Source organism: Podarcis bocagei, assembly GCF_964188305.1.
Source record: "Podarcis bocagei genome assembly, chromosome: 4".
NCBI classification, from domain to species: Eukaryota; Metazoa; Chordata; class Lepidosauria; order Squamata; family Lacertidae; genus Podarcis; species Podarcis bocagei.
In genome coordinates, this window is record NC_138128.1 from 100,575,906 (window position 1) to 100,595,786 (window position 19,881).

Genomic DNA, 19,881 nt, shown 5'->3' on the forward strand with positions numbered 1-19,881 from the left:
GCTCCCGTTTTCTGACGGCTGCGCGCGCAGAGAGCCCAGGGGCGGTGTTTCCGCTTCCGAGTAGCGCGGGCGCTGAAGTTGCACCGCCCGAGGGACGTCCCGAGAGCCGCGAAGGTGCGGCCGGTGCTGGACTCCCTAGGGCGGCTGGCCAGGCGCCCCTGGCGGGGGGGGGGGGATCCCGGAGGCGGCAGGACGAGGGAATCACTTCGCCGGAACTTCAATTTAGTTGCGAAGTTCTTTAGCGTTTATTGATTAAATTGCTCCATGCAATTCAATGGCGCAAATAACAAAGTACATAAATGTTACGCGCTACAATCTTGTTATTACAAGCGGTAAATCAATATACACTATAAAGATAAATCGGTTATGCACCATAATACTAAATATATTAAATGAACCCTGGAATTCTATCCCTGACTGAAAATTAGGTTGCACTAGAAGAGTAACCTTTAATTTTACTTTAAAAATGCTTTGTCTGCTGTGGTATAAAGTACGGAGATGCAGGTTTTAAAAAACAAACACTTCATCTAATGCCTTGAAACAGTATTTCACTATGTTTATGTTCCCTTTGGCCGAAGCGAGTCCGGCCTCTGACCCCCCCGTGGGCAGGAGGAGCAGCGCGCCGCTTGCATCCCAGACACACGTGTAACCGACCCTACACAGCCTTAAAAAGTCACGTAGAAAACTCGAAGCACGCTCGACTCAGACATCGGGAGGAGCACAGCGCCGCTCTAGCCTTCCGCGCGTCTATGGTGAAATCCCCCCCTGTGTTTTGGTCGGGGGGGGGGATTCACCGGAAGTACCAGTAAGGAAGAGGGCGGCGTGTACTTCACAGAGTGAAGGCGCGAGAGGAAGCGCGATGGTGAGACGGGGTGGGCGGGGCCAAGAGGGAGGCGTGGCTTATGGGACAAGGCGGTCCTTGGAGCGGAAGAGAACCTGGCTGGGGGGCGCGGCCTGTTTCCCTTGGCAACCGCGCGTTGTTGACATCCTCCTTCGCATCCCCAGGAGGAGAGAAGGCGAGGTGGGCGGGGGGGGGGGGGAGAGAGTTGCTTTGGATGTAACTTCAGCAGATCAGCTCATATATATTTATATGCATATAGCTTTAATTTGATTAATGTTAAATGCTTTTTTAACGAGTGTTTCCCACCTCCTATGTTTTTAGCTTTTGCTAATATATATGTCGGGGGGAAGAAGGAATATATATATATACTGTGTATATATATATATATATATGTTACACACACACACAAAAAAAAACCATTCACGCGCGCAAACATATAAGTGGAAATTGTTGCTTTGCCATTTGCAGGTTTTTAGACGCGCCTCCTTCCTCCCCCATGGCGCAGAAGCGGGACTACCGCCAAGACCTGGCCGAGGACGCTGCCCTCCAGCGGAGGCGCTACCGGGAGCTGCAGAGGCAAAGCCGGGTGTTCGACGCCAGAGTCAGGACCATCGGGGTAAGCGTGCGGGAGAGGGATGTGGGGGAATAAATAATAGCAATAATAATTCTGGTCCTGTAGGTAGAGTGCCTCTAGCAATGGGCAGAATGACTCCTGGGAAGGGGCAATGCTTCCTTTTAGGGCATCTAGGCCAAAGTGTTGATTTAAGTATCCTGTCTGCAAATTTCTGAAATTGGAATGTCAAAATTGATTTTACTGAGAATGTTGGTTCTTGTAGCCTGATCAATACAATCATGAAATAAATGGTACTGCAATGTCCCAATGAGCAGCACAAAACTTTTTTAGATGACTTGCAACTCTTCTTGCAAACTCCCTATTGCAAATGTTATGAATAATCCACAGAAATATTTGGAATACGCTGTGGAAAATAATTTTAAAACATAGGCATTCCTTGAATTATTAGGATATTTTCTTTCTGATATTGCATAACTCGCATCACCAACTACTACTAAGACTGCTATTTATCTCTCCCAATTTTATTTATATTTACCTTTATTTTCATTTGTAATCTTTTGTTAATTACTGCTCATTTATCATATCTACAAATGCAATGAAGACATTGAATTTACAAAAGCTTGGTCACTACCTGAGCAATGGTGATTAGACAAAAGTCCTCTCAGTGAACGTCATGATTAAAGAAAATGCCATGCTTTATCACTAGCTGTAATTACTCTGATAACAGAGTAATACTGTAGTTCCCAAAGGAAGTATGTCAAGTGTTAGTGGCATGCTCTTAAAAATCTATGTAGAGTCGTGTTTAGACATTTGAGGGCAATGCTTGGATAGACGCTTCTAAAGGCAAGTAAATAATGTGTTTAAGGACAGAAATCTCTTACTAATACAGTGGTACCTTGGGTTACATAAGCTTCAGGTTACATACGCTTCAGGTTACAGACTCCGCTAACCCAGAAATAGTACCTCAGGTTAAGAACTTTGCTTCAGGATGAGAACAGAAATCGTGCTCCGGCAGCGCAGCGGCAGCAGGAGGCCCCATTAGCTAAAGTGGTGCTTCAGGTTAAGAACAGTTTCAGGTTAAGTACAGACCTCCGGAACGAATTAAGTACTTAACCCGAGGTACCACTGTATATTGTTTGTTTGTTATGTAGGGTGCTCACAGTGAACACAGTTGTACTCTCAGTATGAACCCAAGTCACTCAGTAGGAGATTTGAGCACAGGTCTCCCTTATCCCATTCCAGCATTCTGTAACACACTGGTTCTCACTGGAAATGTACATGTTTTCCTTGTTTTCCAGAATGCGTGCTTAAAGTAAATACGTTGGATACATAATCAGATGAACACAAGTCTTTATTTTCAAGCTAGTGTCTTGAGTTTGCAAAATATATTAATACCCCTTTTACTCCTGTATAGAGAACTTATAATGACATCCTATACTAGGAAAGGATTAGTCTTGGAGCAGTTACATGGATAATCTGATCACTAGTTCATTTCTAAATGCTTTATCTTGAATAGCAGTTTCTGTATTGAAGTTAGCCCTGCATAGTTTTGGTAATACAGTAATTTCTTTATAATTTATACATTTGAACCAGTTTTGTGGTGGGCTTTTTTAAAACTACAGGTTGACACGGAAGCTTTGGATGCTCAAATCAAAGACAGAAAGATCCAAGAAGCAACTCAGAGGGCATATGATGACACCATTGGTATATTTGTTAATAGTTTTAAATCAGTAGTTTATCAAACAACTGTCAAAATTTGTTCTCTTACTATTTTCTTCTTAAATAACACCTTACATTTTCTATGACTCTTCTGCTGTGAAGATGGAAGTCATGAATTGCCAACGTTATATAAGATTAACAGCACAATCCTATACCCCTCCACCCAGGGCTAGCTGTGGGCAGGATTCGTGCATTGGAGGGGGTTGGACTAGATGACCCTTGGTGTCCCTTCCAACTCTACAATTCTATGGTTCTATGTCTACTTGGAAGCAAGTGCCATTAAGTGGGACTTAACCCCAGGTACATGGAAAAGGTACATATGTCTTTCTGTTGCAACTCCCACTGGCTGGAAACTAGGTGTGTTTTTACAGCCAGTAGGAGTTGCAACAGAAAGACATACAAACTTAAACAAGTCTAATTGTTATTTCTTTCCCCAGGGAATTATGGGAACTGTGGTTGTGTGAGTTCTTATTGAGAATACTCACCAAACTCCCATTCCATGATTCTTTGGGAAGGCATCAAAATTACACTGGCGTAAATCCATTATAAATTTGTAGTAGAGATATACCCAATGTAGCACCAATGCAAATTAGATCCTGCTTACTGTTGCATGCCACCGCAATATCCGAGTGGTGCAAGATTACAGGGGCGGTGTTTCCTTTGGACTAAGGTACAGCAGAGGCTGAGGTGCCTTTACGATATATGGTTTATTTACACATATATACAACCTGAGCCTACATCACTCTAACTCTTTGGTTTCCGAGCCTGTTGCTTCCCACTTCTAGATTCTAGCTCAGATCACTTCCATCTGGCCTTTAGTCTTTCTAACTAACAGCCAGTTGAGGGATGGTGGCCCACCCATTTGTTACCTGGCACAGATCCACTTGGTTTGTTCACTTAATGGCCCATGGCCTAGGCTATCACTTCACCAGGAATTTGAATCATTGCTTATCATAGAATAATAGAATTGTAAAGTTGGAAGTTACCCATGGGTCATCAAGTCCAACCCCCTGCAATGCAGAAATCTCAACTAAAGTATCTGTGACAGATGGCCATCCAACCTCTGCTTCAACCAACCTTCTGATGTGTAGTCGCAATCTCCTTTCTTGTAACTTGAAGCCATTGGTTTGAGTCCAACCGTCTGGAGCAGGAGAAAACAAGTTGCTCCCTCTTCCACGTGAAAGCCCTTGAGATATTTGAGGATGGCTATCATATCTCCCCTCAGTCTCCTCTTTTCCAGGCTAAACATACATTCAACTATTCTTCATAAGACTTGGTTTCCAATTCCTTGATCAACTTGGTCACCCTCCTCTGCACACGTTCCAGCTTGTCAACATCCTTCTTAAATTGTGGTGCCCAGAACGGGACACAATCTTCCAGGTGGGGGCTGACCAAGGCAGAATAGAGCTGCACTATGACTTTCCATGATCTGGACACTATACTTCTGTTATAGTGCCTATAAAGTGTTATATTTTAACATTTGCTGGATCCAGGGATTAGAAGATTCCCCCAACTCAAAATACTACAAATATGTGTAATAGAATTCTAGTGACCGTTAGAAAAAGGAAAGAAGAGGAGCTTCAGAAGGGAAACTTAGCCTTTCTCCTGCCTGCTGTTTCCCCAGTCCTAGCTGGCCCCACCCCCACCCCTCTTGTGGACCAGGTATTTACATATCCATGTATGCATTTTGAACCTCACAGGTTGAAAATCAGCCAAGGCGGCAAGGCATTTTGGAGTAGAAAGATGGCAGATTACCTGATAACTCCACTTACCTGAGTAGACATGATTAGAATTGCATCCTTACTCTTTTCATGCTCCCACTTTTCTCTGTTGCTCAAATATTTGCATATTTCTACACCAAAACAAGTTAGTTCAATAAAAAGAATGGTTCTTTGGCATTTTTTTTAAATAAGGAGTGATCCAGTTGACCACATGGGGAACTCAAAAGTACTGAGGATCCTGAGGCTTCTTTTCCTACTGCTGCAGTGCATGCAGTGCCACTGAAAAAGAAGCCCCCCACAACCGGGGGTGGCGTGTGCTTCAGAGCAGCAGCCTGTGGTACAGAAGTGTGAAGAATGGTAGCTGGAAGCCTTGCTGCATGCATACAACGGGCACCCTGGCTCCTTTGGGAGGAGGGTAAGATATACATTTAATAAAGAAAAAGACAGCTCAGAGACATATGGTGCCAAAAGGCACCTCTCACTTATCTGCACGGTGGTAAAAATGTTAGCGCATTTGCAGTCTGAAATTGACTGTCTGGAGCAGGCTGCCTCACCCTCCTAACAGCTGGCATAACCCTACATGGAACCATCAGAAATGTGCACATACAAGTCTTTGGATGCTGGTCAACAAGTTTGTAATTCTTTTATTGATAAATAGTTAAAAAGAGTATATGTTTCATCTGGTTGTGAATGAGACTTTTTTCCTTTTTTTTAATCCAGCTGCTGAAATGAAACAAAATGACAAAATCCTCTGCATCTTAGATGAACGACAGAAAAGAGACGCTCAAATTCTAAACAAAGCTGTCAATGAATTTCGCCAAACTTATCAGCAGCCAGAAACACGGCGTGAATTTGATTTGTCTGACCCACAAGCCCTAAAGAAAGATACTCCAGCTCGTCTCGCAGACAGTGACCCTCGATGTACCATATCTGGCTTGCAGAAGTTTATGGGAGAAGATTTGAACAGTGAGAATAGGTGGAAATTCCAGAAGGAGCAAACAAGGGAATGGCTTTTGCAACAACAAAAAGATTGGGAGAACGCACTGGCAGATAAAAAATATGCTGGTAATAAATTAACCTAGATTTTTGAATTTGTTTTGAAAGTTATATCTCAGGTAGCTGGCCAAACAGTCGTCAAGTTGTTCAGCTGCATGCCAGACAAAAGCATTCCTACATATTTTTGTTTAGAACACTTCTCCCTGACATACTAGTTTTGTTGCCTTTTTGTGGGTTTTTTTTTTGGCTTGGAATACATTTCAGTTTTGTCAGCCCTAATCCACAGTCTGGAGCAGTGGAGCAGTTCAGTACCTATTTACTGGGAATAAGTCCCATTGAAATGAGTGGGATTTACCTAAGAGTAGACATTCATTGGATTGCAGAATCATATGCATGTGATGCGTATTAATTGGAGGGAGAAAGCTGGATCTAGGGCTTAGAGAAGTTACTGGTTTGTCAGGAGAGCAGGGCAAATGAATTGGGTTGTGTAAGGTGAACGTGGAAACTTGAGTCCAAGGAACAGGCAGAAGCAACAGAATGAGACAATAGGTCGTTGTCCCCCCCGCCCAGTTATACTGATTTACATGTGTACACGTGTCCAATTCTGTTTCACTAATTTAGATGCCCTCCATGACCAACACAGAATGGAACTTGATCAAAAGGCTGTGAACCTTCAAAGAATAGATGAAGAAACAAGAAGAGCCATTTGCATCACTACTACAGAATTTAATAAAGCTCTGGTAAATCAGTATTAAAAGGGAAAAGAAGATGAACTATTATTCTCCAAGTTCAGTGTAATATAGTGTAACAAATAAGACACTGAAAAAACATTTCAGAATATTTAGACAGCCTCTAGAGACATACTTTATTTTATTTATGAATCTGTTCCCATAAAACATCTCAAAGCAATTTAACGATAAAACATACATAAAAACAGTATCATAGAATTGTATAGTTGGAAGGGACCCAAAGGTCATCTTCCAGCCCCTTGCAATGCAGGAATCTCAACTAAAGCATCCCAAGACAAATGGCCATCCAACATTTTAGATGGAATAGGCTATTCTTATGGAATGTTTTCAGGGCCCTTTCAGAACCAAACAATCCCCATTCAGTTTCTGCAAAAAGACTTCCTTCAAATGTACAAATCACTGTCTTTTTCCCCTCCCCCCCCCATCCTTGGAAGTGGTCAACCTTTTGTTCCTGGAATAAAACTCAGGACTTCTAAGGAGTAGGGGGACAAGTCCTCCGCAGGCCTGTGGGAAAACTCCCATTCCAAGTGAATCCTGCATGACTTAAGAATTGGCTCATATTTTATGATGAATGGTTCCAGTAAGAGAAAGAACCAACAACAGTGATATCTGACATTTGGTTTGCTTGACCTTTTGATGTTTAAATCATTGGTTTATTCTGGCTCAGTTTAGGAAGTTCCCTCCAAAATAAAGTGGGGTTTAATGAATTAAGAGCAGATTTTAATTTTTTTTAACTTTAGTCTCTTAAACTTTTAGTTGACCCTTCTGCATCTTATTTATTTATTTATTTATTTCATCTGGTTCTTTCCTATCTTGTTTTTAAGCTGTGGGTGAGTTTTGATTCTTCTCTTTCTGTTTTTCCACTTGTTAGACTATTGCTAACTCTTGTCAGTTAGTGAATCTTGTCTGTTTTGGCCCATTCTAATCTTTGAGAGTTTTACCTTGTCACTTCTCTTCCTTTATTTCGACTTATTGATTTGCCGCTTTCCCATCTTGTTCCTCTTTCTTCTATTGTTTTACTTCTTTATAGTATTTGCATACCACTTTTCACAACTTTAGGGACACGGGTGGCGCTGTGGGTTAAACCACAGAGCCTAGGACTTGCCGATCAGAAGGTCGGTCGTTCGAATCCCCACGACGGGGTGAGCTCTGGTGGGAAAGTAAACAGTGTTTCCGTGCGCTGCTCTGGTTCGCCAGAAGCGGCTTAGTCTTGCTGGCCACATGACCCGGAAGCTGTACGCCGGCTCCCTCGGCCAATAAAGCGAGATGAGCGCCACAACCCCAGAGTCAGTCACGACTGGACCTGATGGTCAAGGGTCCCTTTACCTTTACTTTCACAACTTTAGAAAGCAGTTGACAGTGCACTTCAGAAATACAATAACTAAAATCAATAAAACAGCAAGATTAATTTTTTTCAGTTGAGTGAGTAAAAACAGTCAGCAGCAGGATGCTTACCTCTGATTCTCATCCTCTTGTGTTTCTCTGTTCTATGTTGGCTCCCTTTTCCTCAGTTCATTTAGTCTAATTCAGGTCTTCCTTATTTATCTTTCTATCTTGATTCTCCTGTGAGCTGAAGAGAAGGGATTGTAGTAAAGTGTATTAGATAACATAACAATATCATGCTGTACTCATTAAGAACTGTGCATGGTTTAACAAGGTAAATCTTTTGGAATAATTAATAGGGTTTGCTGTTTTTCTGAGTTTTTCCTACAACAATGTCTTTTTTAAGGCTGCTGACATTGCATCAAGAAGACAACTTGAAAAGCAGCAAGAAGACGAAGATAACATAGCTGAGATTTCAAATCTGCTTAGAGGAGACCTGCTCTCTGAAAACCCACAGCAAGCGGCCAGTTCCTTTGGTAACGGTCGAGTGATTCCTAACCGATGGAAAGGAATGAACCAAGATCAGCTGAAAGAAATACGTGACGTTCAGCTGCAACAAGTTCTGGAGAAGCTGGTATTCACTTTCATTATTGCCACTGTGCCACAGTAGAAACTTATGAATCCTCTTTTGAAATAGGATGTTTAAAAAACACAAATACTTAATTGCTTTTCACCAGTTTTCCAGAATTCATTGTAAGAACTAATTCACACTTAACATAATTGCCACCCTGACCACACAATTATTTTGGGATTGCACAGGGACACTTATTTTTTAAAAACAGTGTAACATATAAAGAAAAATATAATTCCATAACTTAGATCATCATTACTATTCCTTCATAAAATCTACTAACACTACTCTGTAATGATTAAAACTACAAAACAATTACATCATCTATCCACATCAACCCAATGACCAGGGGCGTCTTACCCATAGAGGCTAGTGGTGCAGGGCACCAGGGAAGAGGCAGAGGCTGGACGCGGCGCCTCCCAGCATCAGCGTGCCCCCCTCTGCCATGCTGCGCCGGAGCAGCGCCGCACCCAGAGCCTCCGTCTGCTGTGGCCACCGCAGCACAAAGTGTCCAGCTGAGTTGGGAGGCGCCGCGTCCAGCCTCTGCCTCTTCCCCACCAGAGGAGCCGCCCCCCTGGCGCTGCCTGCCTCCTCCAGCCCCGCTGGCAGCACCGTCCTCTCTAAAAAAACTCTGGGAAACGGGGGGGGGGGTGCCGGAGGGAGCTTTGCACCGCGGCACCAGATATGCTTAAGACGGCCCTGCCAGTGACTTCATTATTTTCTTAACAACCTTAAAAATGAAATTATGCTTCATCCGCTCAGCCCAATTCAGGCTGCAGTCCTGTAGCTGGTCAGAGAGTGGTTCATATATCCCTGTGCAAGCCCCTGATACACACGTGTGTGTCTGTGTGTGTGTGTCTTTGCATGTGAAGACTGGGTGTGCCACAGACAGCCTTGGAGTTGAATCCCCTTGTTCCTCTGACATGTTCCCCCAAAGCACCAAGAACTCTGTAAGCCCTGAAACTTGAGATGATTGATGTCTATGGGTGGGAACCTTGAAATTGTACATCTTGGTACAAGGAGGAGAAGGGAAAAGGCTGCCCACACCTCTCATCTCAGCTGCATTGAGCTAGCAAGGCACAGAAAGCAGATTCCCTGTACCTCCATAGGTTTGGGGTATTAGAGTGCATTCTCTTCTTAGCCTCGGCCACCAAAGATGAACACCACCAGTAGGGGAGGCCCAAACTGTGCCCAGATGGACAGAAAGCTAATGCATTTAATTTGACCAACTCTTAATTTCCTATTTCATAATTGTGTCTTTCCACCCTATATTGTGCTATTAAAATATGTACAGCTATTTATAAATAACAGTTCTCTTTCCTGTTACTGTACTGCTCCTACCTCTTCCAAATATCCTAAGATAATAATTACAGGAACTAATAGAGTTGTCTTTTTAACATTTGTCCTTAACTGTAACTAAAACTCCTATTTCATTGCACATTCCCACCAAACATGCAGTATGTCTACTCCTTGATAATTACAGAAGAAATAAGTAAGTATATTAGGGTTCATATGTTTATCTGGAGACATATGCTACTTGGCAAATATTTTATGTAAAGCTGGTAATGTCAGCTGCATGGATTTCTCTAAATGTATCTCCACATTCTGGGCTCTGTATAATTGTGCCTTTATGCCAGAGGCAGGCAACTTGCAACTCTCAGCATAACTATATGCAGATTTCAGTCATGGAAACTCACCAGCAGTGGCCCTGATCTGCATCAGATCCAGCATAATTAAGACTGTGGGACCAGCACATTATTAGGTGGGTGGGTAGACTTCCTACCTACAATGAGGACTGAGGAAGCAGTTTGATCAGAGTTCTGAGCTGTGGGCTTGAAATCCACTGTGCCACTGTCTTAGTTATCCCAACCCTGGCATGTGGTCTGTTTAAACATAGAAGGCATGCACAGCACCATTTGCACACGTACATACATGCACACATGCACACATACATACATACATACATACACTATTTTGATTGTATGAGGATTGCCCTAGTTAGGATTGGGGTGTTTGTGAATTGTTGCTGTGTGAATTGTTGCTGGCTATGAAGAAATAGGGACGCGGGTGGCGCTGTGGGTTAAACCACAGAGTCTAGGACTTGCCAATCATAAGGTCGGTGGTTCAAATCCCCGTGACGGGGTGAGCTCCCATTGCTCAGTCCCTGCTCCTGCCCACCTAGCAGTTCGAAAGCACGTCAAAGTGCAAGTAGATAAATAGGTACTGCTCTGGCGGGAAGGTAAACGGCATTTCTGTGTGCTGCTCTGGCTTGCCAGAAGCGGCTTAGTCATGCTGGCCACATGACCCGGAAGCTGTACGCCGGCTCCCTCGGCCAGTTAAGCAAGATGAGCACCGCAACCCCAGAGTCGCCATGACTGGACCTAATGGTCAGGGGTCCCTTTACTTTTTATGAAGAAATAACAAGCATTTCCTTTTTGACATAGAGGTTGGAAGAAGAAGAACGTCAAAGAAATGCAGAGTGGGACAGAAAGCGCATTCAGGAAGCTAGGGCAGAAGTGCTTTTCGAACGGCATCAGCAGCGTCAGAATCGAGAGCTTCGGAGAACGTTAGATAATCTTAATGCACAGCTCTCCCAGGAACAGAAGACAAGGTAAGAAGTGTCTATACCACGTACCTCATGTGCCTAGTCTGGTAAGCTATCATCTATACATATGACCATCTTCAGTCTCACCAGAAAATAGCAGGCATTGGTCAGGCCTGGTATAAAGGCTAGGAGCCTGGTTTTTGTTTTTAGCTGATCAATAGAGTAGTGTCTTCTGCTCGTTGTTCTTTAGGCCCAGGTTTCTAGTCTTTCCTGTTTAAAACCCTGATCTGGAGACACCCCCTTCTGGGGAAACGTCTGCCTGTAGACGGTCCTAGGTTCAGTCCCAAACATCTTCAGGTAGGGTTGGGTATGTCTCCTGGAGATGGACTGCCAGTAGTTTTAGACACCACTGAGGTTGATGGACCCATGATCTGACTCTGTGCAAGGCACCTTCAAGAGTTTGGCAAAGTTATTCTGTTTTGATCAAACTGGTTGCATTTGGTCCAAAATGCTCATCCTACTGAAATTCCACAGAGAACTTGCTATTTTCTACATTCAGTGATCTGTCATAATCTTTAAAAATAAGCATGCTAAGTTTTTACAAATGTCAGACTTAATAACAATTACCTGCTATCGTTCTGTGATACTATTGATGCTTTTGGTGACTACTTTACTTTGCATAGCAGTTATCTGAAGCGTAAGCAGAACACATGAAGAATGAACTTTACATTTTTATGAGAACTTTTATTAATTGAATATATTTATTTCCAGGCAAGCATATATTGATGAAGAGGTGTATTCAAATTTTCCTTCTGGCCAGTATTACACACAATTTAACACCACTAGCCGGTGATGTTCGGATCAATATTATCAAGTTGGATATATCCAAAAGGTTTGCAGAAGTATTTGTTTCAACTTCAAAACTGTAATAAAGAAAACAACATTAATATGTTTTTTACCTGACATATGGATATTATGAAACTAAGCCTTTATAATGAGCAAGAGGATGGTGGATTCCAAAAGGAAATATTAATGCAGAAATAAAAAATGTACAGTGAAGACAATATAATAGAACATTTGCAGTTCTTAGTAAAAGTTGTTGATACTGCTATAATGCTTCTAGAAGAATTTATAGGAGAATTTTGTAGCCCCACCATTCATCGAATGATTCCAGTGTCAGTTTCAGTAGAATAATATAATGCTGCCCAATTCATAAAAGCAAATACAAATTGAGCAAAATTTTGGGAAACAGTAAATTAAATGAATTGCTTAACAATTGTTCAGTGCACAAACACATCCATATAAGAATGTTTCTAGATAACAGACTGTTTTTACAATGAAACTACTGACAGAAATATATGTTGCAGGAGACGGATAGTATGGAAAACAGCATTCCTATGTTGCGTTCTGGACTGTATCATATGGTATCACTTACCCCATATAATAACACCATCCCCTGTGCATTTCTTCACCATTCCAAATCATTGGTTGCCACTGGCAGGAGTGGATAAGCAATATTATATGTTATGGAGGAAAACTTGAACAAAGGCATTCCCATCTCATTTGTGACATCCAACCCTGTGCATAAAGATTCATTGAATGACCAGAAAACTCCACTAGAAGGACACACATAGTTGGTGCAACGGATTTCTCCTCTCCCTACTGCCCCCATCCCCAATAACCCAAAAATATGCTTTAGAGATTTGGTGATCTTCTGGAGCAGATGTGGACAGAGGGGTCCATCAGGGTTGGAAAGGAAGAGGAAGAAGAAGAAAAGGAAGAAGAAGAAGAAGAAGAAGAAGAAGAAGTCAGCCCACTTGACATTGGATGTTATACAGAATATTCATCTCAACTAGGAAAAGTTTGTCCAAAATTTGTCTTCATGATCTCTTTTCAGACTTTCATATGGAATTTTCTCCCAGGAGAAAACATCCATAAGGTTTCTAGAAAGTTATCAAACTCTTTCATGCTCAGAGTAGATCCACTGATATCAATGGATCTACTCTGAGTTTGACTTAGATACTATTTTATATATGTCTTGGGGAAGTACTGTGCCTCTTGCTTAGTTGGGTTGAAGGTCTTTTTGTGTCTTCTTGAACCATTTTTACTTTTGAGTCATTTTGTAGAATTTAAAAATAAATGAATGAATTCTGAGAAGCACGGAGAATTGTGATTTTAACCATCAGTGGGAGAACTTTGGCAGTTACTCAGAAATCCCAATTCAGTCTTCACTAGTCTTGCATCTTTTATACATGTCTCTGTCCCATAAATTTGGGGAGAATTTACCCATGACCACACATCCAAAAGACATACTTGCATGTCAGAGTTATTTATTTATTTTTTTCTATCAACAGTTCCTCTACTAAATCCAAAAATTGCTTGATAAGCTTACCCTCGGCTTGAATACCATTTGGGGGGAATGAGAGAGGGTAGCTGGTAAAGAGCGTCTCCCTCATCTGCACCAGCAGAGCAGTAAGTGGACATGCCTGGTCTACAAAGACAGAGGAACGGAGGGGCATTTTTCTTGGAGTGTCCTGCACCACTTCAGACGGCAGGTGGAGTGGGAATCACAGTTCTGAATGCTACTCCTCTACACAAAAAACAACCAAAGAACCCAAACGTCTCCCTGAAACCAGGAAACTGACATGGCAGGGGGTGGCTTGCTTAGAACTTGTCTCTTGAGATGTGAAAAGCTTTGTTTGCAGGGAGCTTTTTATGTGGGGAAACGTTCAAAAATGACATTTCCTACCTTTAGTATGCAATAGTATTGTCATCTTTATTACCCCATTTTGCTCCATGTATACACCAAGTCACAGTCTCTCAAAGCTATATGATGATGTTGCACAAGATTCAGAGATACATTTCAATGCTGTGGGAAGGAAGTCAGCAAATATGACTCATTAAATTTTGGCTTGCATTTGTATTTTGCGGGTCTTCAGTCAGTGTTCTTGCTGCCAAAGAGAAGGTTGGATGCATAGATAAGAACAAACAGGCAAACAAAGATAGCAAAAAGGAGCAGGTATGTTATCAACAGAATGTATAAGCAATTTACAATGACAATGTCCCGTGGCGGCATCATACACTTTGTAGGGTACGATACTTAGATAATGTTACTGGTGTCTTCACTCTACAAAACAAAAACAACAAAAAATGCATTTATTAATCTGTTGTGGAAAAGGAACAAAGAGAAGTTTGAGTTAGGAGGACAAAAATAGAAAGTTGAGTTTTGGAGTCTAAGCTAGCAGCAATTTTGTGGGGGTGTCCACCTCTCTCTGGGGATCAAATATGAGGTAGTAGAGCTTTCTGTAGGGAGTTTTTGAACTGAGTGCCTCTATCAAAACTCAACTTGTATATTTGTAAATAAATTCAGATTACAAAATACCATAAGTGATTTTCTCAACAAAATGAAGCACAGGCAAGTGTGGCAATCCTGAACTTCTCACTCACAACAGAAGTCAGAGCAAATGTACAATAACCTCACATCACAAAAGTTTTTCATTTAAATATATGGTATTAAGCCTACCAAATTCATTTATTCAAAAGCAAAAACATTTTCCTCCTTTTCCTCCTTCCCTAACAAATGATAGTTTTCCTGTTATACATAGAATCAGAATGGCAGAGCAGGATGGGACCACGAGGGTCATCTAGTCCAACCCCCTGCACTGCAGGAATCTTGCCTAATGTGGGGCTCGAACCCACAACCCTGAGATTAAGAGTTCCATGCTCTACTTTTTAGTAAATAGTTGGTATTTCTTCATGTATGTTAGTAGGTTTCCTTTCAATTAAAAAAACTGGTTCCAGAATTAAAACATACACTTATTCTATAATTTGTGGCACAACTGTATGCATATTTGGCTTCTTTCAAAAGCTAGAACACCTATTTGAGCATATTTTCACAGGAGTAATAGAAAATACTCTCCTGAACTACAAGTGGTAAATTAAAATGTGGAATCACTTGAAATATAGAACTTCTGAATCTGCCTTATACTGGGTGGTGCCATTTGGCTGCAGTTCTCCCAAGGTCTTTCCTAGCTCTGCTACCCAAAATAATCCTTTGAACTGGAGATGTTTTGAATCAAACCTGACATATTTTGCATGTGAGGTATGTGTTATAGTACTGAGCCCAATTGGCCATTTAAAAAAAAATGAATTTTTTTATCAGTGCCTCAGCATTGTGACTTACCTTATGCTGTTCACTGGAAAAATTTCGTAATCACCTATGATTTTATTTCAGATCTGAAGCCAGTAGCTGGTAGATACTACCATCTCTTTTTCTTCTGTAACTAAACAGATGAAGCTGGAATCAGTGACAGATGTATAAGCCTCACTATTTCACATCCCCTTCATGCTTAGGAGCCTCATTTACCAAGAGAAAATAAGATTAGTGACTCAGTTCAGAATCCTCCTTTTGTATTAACACTTTGAAAAGGAGGCAAGATGAACTACTTGCCGTTAATTTTTACAGAAGTCCATTATTCTTTCATTCATTGATGTCTCCTCCATGCATTGATAGGGAGATACAGTTGTTTGGAACAGGGGTGTGAAACCTGCGCCTCTCCAGATTGTCATTGGGCTACAACTCCCATCATCCCTGACCATTGGGCTGGCTGGGACTTCTGGGAGGTGGACATACAACAATAATAACAACAGGAGAGCCACAGGTTGTCTACCCCAATTTTTGAAGCACTGAAAAATGTCAGAAGCTGAAATCCATGCTTTCCTAATGGAGTGGCACACATTGTTGGCATCTGTCAGTCTTGAGAGACAGTGGGGTGTGCCTCTGGGGGTGAAGTTAAGCTGTTGTGTTAGCAGCACTGCAGTGCCCCCCCTGGGGCGCAAGTCTGGGCAGTGTGTAAGGAGGTCCTGGGCTGCCCAGACAACAAGACCTCATGGCCTCACTGAAGTGGTCCAAAGGAAAGCAGAGCAAGGCGTTTGGCACCAGCTGGGCTGCAGGAGTTGACGGAAGGAGGCAGACAAGGTGCCATCCAACCATCTTGAGGACTCAACTCCAGATTTGTGTAGAGTTTAATCCTTAGCCTTTTCTTCTCCTGAAGATATTCCTCAAGGCAGCAGAGATGATAGTTTTCCTTCTAGATGGGCTACCTTCCCAGGTGGATGAGTGCCATCTGTCTCTCACTTCCCTCTACAGCACACACAGAAACTGCCTTCTTGACTCTTGGACCCAGTATTGGTCCCATCTGCTCAATCCCCTAGGGGTGTCTTCACATGCAGGGGAAATCCCTAACTCACCGAGGGTTTGAGACCCATCGGCTACCCTCACCTGGTTTAGTTGGCCAGCCAAAGCCATTTGTGGGCTGTGACCGCTGTCGCATGCTGACAGCTTCTAGGAGCCACAGGTTAGAGCCGACCGCAGGGTGGGGACCAAAGGTGGACAAACTACCTCAGAAGGAACAGCACGTGTCCCCCACCAGGACTACTACCTCTCCCTTAATACCCCATGGACCCCAGAGGCGCATATATATATATATATATATATATATATATATATATATATATATATATATATATATATATAAAATAAGTAACCACACAAAATCCAGAGGTTTGAATCATCATGGCTTGAAAGCTCTGTTAAAGAAAAGAAAAAAAAAGGTCAACCACTCTTAAGTGTAGGAATCTGCACATTGTGATCTAGACAACACTACACAGTATAGCATGAAATAATGCAAGTGAATAATAGGCTTGAGAAATCTATTTCCTGTGCCTTATTAGTAATCCAGCCTTTTCACAAAAGGCACCGCAAAAATCCTTCCATATAAAAAACCACAAGAAAATAAGCAGTCTTACATTGTCAGTTTGTAACCCTTTAAAAAATGGCAAATCACAAAATTCTGGGCTGATTCACTACCCTTTTTTCCTAGCTTTATCTGCGCTCGGACAGGAAAAGAATGCCTACAAGGAGCTCTGTTTTAGTAACAAAGCAAGGTCTAATTTGATTACCCCACTCTTCTGGGATACGAAAATGCAAAAGAGGATTAAACACGTTTTAATCAGCGGGGGGGGGGGGGACCTTTTTCAGCTTGGCCGCATTTCCTAATAGGCAACTTTGAGAGAACAGGGTTACAGCCAAAAGCAGGCGGCGCAACAGATGTGGCTTACTTTTCCATCGTAGGCCACATTCCAGAAACATAAAAGCCAGAAGTTTCCACACACCTTTCTCCACCTTCCAGGCAAGAAAGAGGCATTATTATTTGAGTTCAGGAGCACCTTCCAGCCAGAAAGAGGTACTTGAGAAGAGCCTGGAGTCTGGTCTGGTGAAGGATGTGACCTGCGGAACAGGTAGTGTGGCCTGGGAAGGGTGCTGAGCGCCAGAAAGGCCTGGAGGGCCACATCTGGCCTGGGGGCTGGAGATTCCCCACCCTCGCTTTATGCATGAACATAGGGCCAAAAGAGAAGTTTTGAAGGAAATAGGTTTCCCAACATCATGTTTTCCTTGTAATACTAATATGGGACAGAAGCCAGGGAGATTTGCAGGGGAGACTCAGGGAAAAGAAGGGTTGGGGGGAACTGTAGCCTTTCCCTCACTCACCCATTTTCTACAAAAAAAAAAAGCAGCCAAAACATCATTTGCAGAGAAGCGAGGGAGGCTAAGCACTTCTGTCTCCCTACCTTACCCACCACCATCACATTCCCAGTTACCTTGGGAAGCATGGGGGTGGGACTGTATCATTGTTAAATCTGGCCCAAAGAAGATCCCGTTCTGTGATTTGCTTGCCAGGGCACTAAAAGGAATGGTGGTAAGTAAGTACAGGTTAAGCAATACTGGTTGTACATTGAGAGTTTGACCATGTAGGATGACTGTCTCTCCATAAATACAATTTAAAGCCTAATCCAATGAGTTCTAACACAGGAGTTGAAGTCACAGAAAGCATAGTGACATACAGACACATATATGTGCTGCTTCACATTCTGGGTTCATTTTTGGGGGGTGGGGATAACCTCTTTATGTGGTAGAAATGTAATAATTAATAATGTAGCCATTTCACTATCTTTTGAATCCCCAAATATCTACCTGTGTTCTTCTTGCTTCTACATGGAATAACATATGAATCTGACCTTTTAAGTTTGCAAGTAAAGCATCTTAACTTTCTGAATGGTGTGGTCTGTTCATTGCAAGAGGGGAAGAGATGGGAAGCACTGTAAGTGGCTAGAGCATGATATTTAAAATGTCTAAGAACCCATTACTCCCGTGATTCTGTGATTTTTAACTGATATGGTCTCTCTCTTGCTAGAGAGTATGTTTAGCCCCATGTTTTAGATCTAGGGATCCAGCCAATTAAGTACCATATTTTTCGCTCTATAACACGCACCCAACCATAACACGCACGTAGTTTTTAGAGGAAGAAAATCCGTAGGCATGCCACCCGTAGGCATTTCCTCCATAACACACACAGACATTTCCCCTTACTTTCTAGGAGGAAAAAAGTGAGTGTTATGGTGCAAAAAATACGGTAATTGATTGATTACCTCACATGAGTGATCTATCTTTATCATTGGATCATTGGCTAGCATTGCCAGTGGCAATGGAGGCATTGGGGAAGCCCAGAGTGCTGAAGCCCCTCAATCACCACCAGCAGAGCTGAGAGAGGGTCACTTTTGCCTAATTCTAACTCACTGTGGGAGAGCAGATCAGGAGTTAGTTTCTCTGTAACATTTTAGGATCGCCTTATAGGACAAAGTGCTCTCGGAGGAGCTAAAAACGAGCATCATAGTCTTGCTCCAGCAGAGTTTCCATAGCACTATAACACCTGTCAACTCTGTGACCAGAAATGGAGGTGGAATATAGGAAAAGAAATCCACATGCTACCATCAGTCCTTTGCTAATTTATTTCTGCAGTCCAATTTCTACTTCTTCTTTTCTTTACCAAAAATACTCACAATGGCTTACCATTTCAGTACAGATGACACAAATTAGATATAGAACACAAAGCAGCAGCAGGCTAAAAGCATATTAATAGAGACAATATAATATAAAGAGAGGCAAACTAAAACTTTATTCAACGCCTGCCTAGAAGCAGACAACTGTATTGTCTGCCCCCAGCTTCCAGTCAGTGAAACCTAGTCATCATATAGCATTCACATTTTTAAAGTAAATGGTAAAATCATTTAATGCATTTGCACTGACGTAACATAGTTTGCAATCCCAAACGGTGCTCTCATTCTTGGCAAGTTTAATGAAATACTGTTTGGTTTCCATAAACTGCTTGGATTCAGAAGAATTGGGGCTTAGAAAAACAGGATTATGATGTTGTGTCTAGGAGGTGCTATTTATCCCTGAAATGGAGCCACTCTAATGACTTGAATATGCTCTGCTGTCAGGTATCCCATCAGATTAAATCCTTATTATCCCCACTGATGGGAGAACCGTGCTGCTATTTTTTTGTATGAGAAGTCCAAGGAACTAATGCAGTGGCTCCATTCTAGTTAAACTTTGCTGCATGCAGCAATTAGTGGCCTCAGAATTCAGTGAGAACCAGATATAATTGCAGTGCATTACATCAGTTAAGTGGATGGATCTAATTTGCTGGATTGGGACCAGAATATTTCAATTCAGCCATTTTTTATTTCTGCAGTTGATGCTAAAACTAACTGTTAAGTGTATATAAAGAGGGTGTCTGTGGTTTTGCTGAACTAAATGTTTCCACTCCAACAGTTTCACATATTTTCCAAACCTATGTTGCAGTCCAACTATTCTACTCATTCCAAACTTCTGTTTACCTTCCCGCTGGTAAGCGGTCCCTATTTATCTACTTGCACCCAG

General features: G+C 42.1%; 1 protein-coding gene across 3 annotated transcripts; it reads left to right on the forward strand.

Moving 5' to 3' along the window:
- Positions 1 to 844: 844 nt before the first annotated feature.
- Positions 845 to 13,256, forward strand: RIBC2 (RIB43A domain with coiled-coils 2). 3 transcript variants are annotated; one of them, XM_081191977.1, is made up of 9 exons: positions 888 to 1,021; positions 1,310 to 1,457; positions 3,038 to 3,119; positions 5,576 to 5,920; positions 6,473 to 6,591; positions 8,330 to 8,557; positions 10,999 to 11,165; positions 11,871 to 11,991; positions 12,601 to 13,256. In XM_081191977.1, exons 1-8 carry the CDS (start codon positions 903 to 905, stop codon positions 11,950 to 11,952), a joined length of 1,290 nt encoding a protein of 429 aa, XP_081048103.1. In that variant the 5' UTR covers positions 888 to 902; the 3' UTR covers positions 11,953 to 11,991; positions 12,601 to 13,256. The 3 variants fall into 3 exon arrangements, with proteins under 3 accessions (XP_081048104.1, XP_081048103.1, XP_081048102.1); XM_081191976.1 differs by lacking the exon at positions 12,601 to 13,256 and having other exon boundaries at positions 11,871 to 12,046; XM_081191978.1 differs by lacking the exons at positions 3,038 to 3,119; positions 12,601 to 13,256 and having other exon boundaries at positions 845 to 1,021; positions 11,871 to 12,046.
- Positions 13,257 to 19,881: the final 6,625 nt, after the last annotated feature.

Excerpts from the sequence above, each read along its gene's own strand:
- RIBC2 (XM_081191977.1), top strand. The coding sequence starts at position 903 with ATGGGACAAGGCGGTCCTTGGAGCGGAAGAGAACCTGGCTGGGGGGCG. Across the intron at positions 6,592-8,329 it reads CAGAATTTAATAAAGCTCTG|GCTGCTGACATTGCATCAAG; the intron begins GTAAATCAGTAT and ends GTCTTTTTTAAG. Across the intron at positions 8,558-10,998 it reads AACAAGTTCTGGAGAAGCTG|AGGTTGGAAGAAGAAGAACG; the intron begins GTATTCACTTTC and ends TTTTTGACATAG.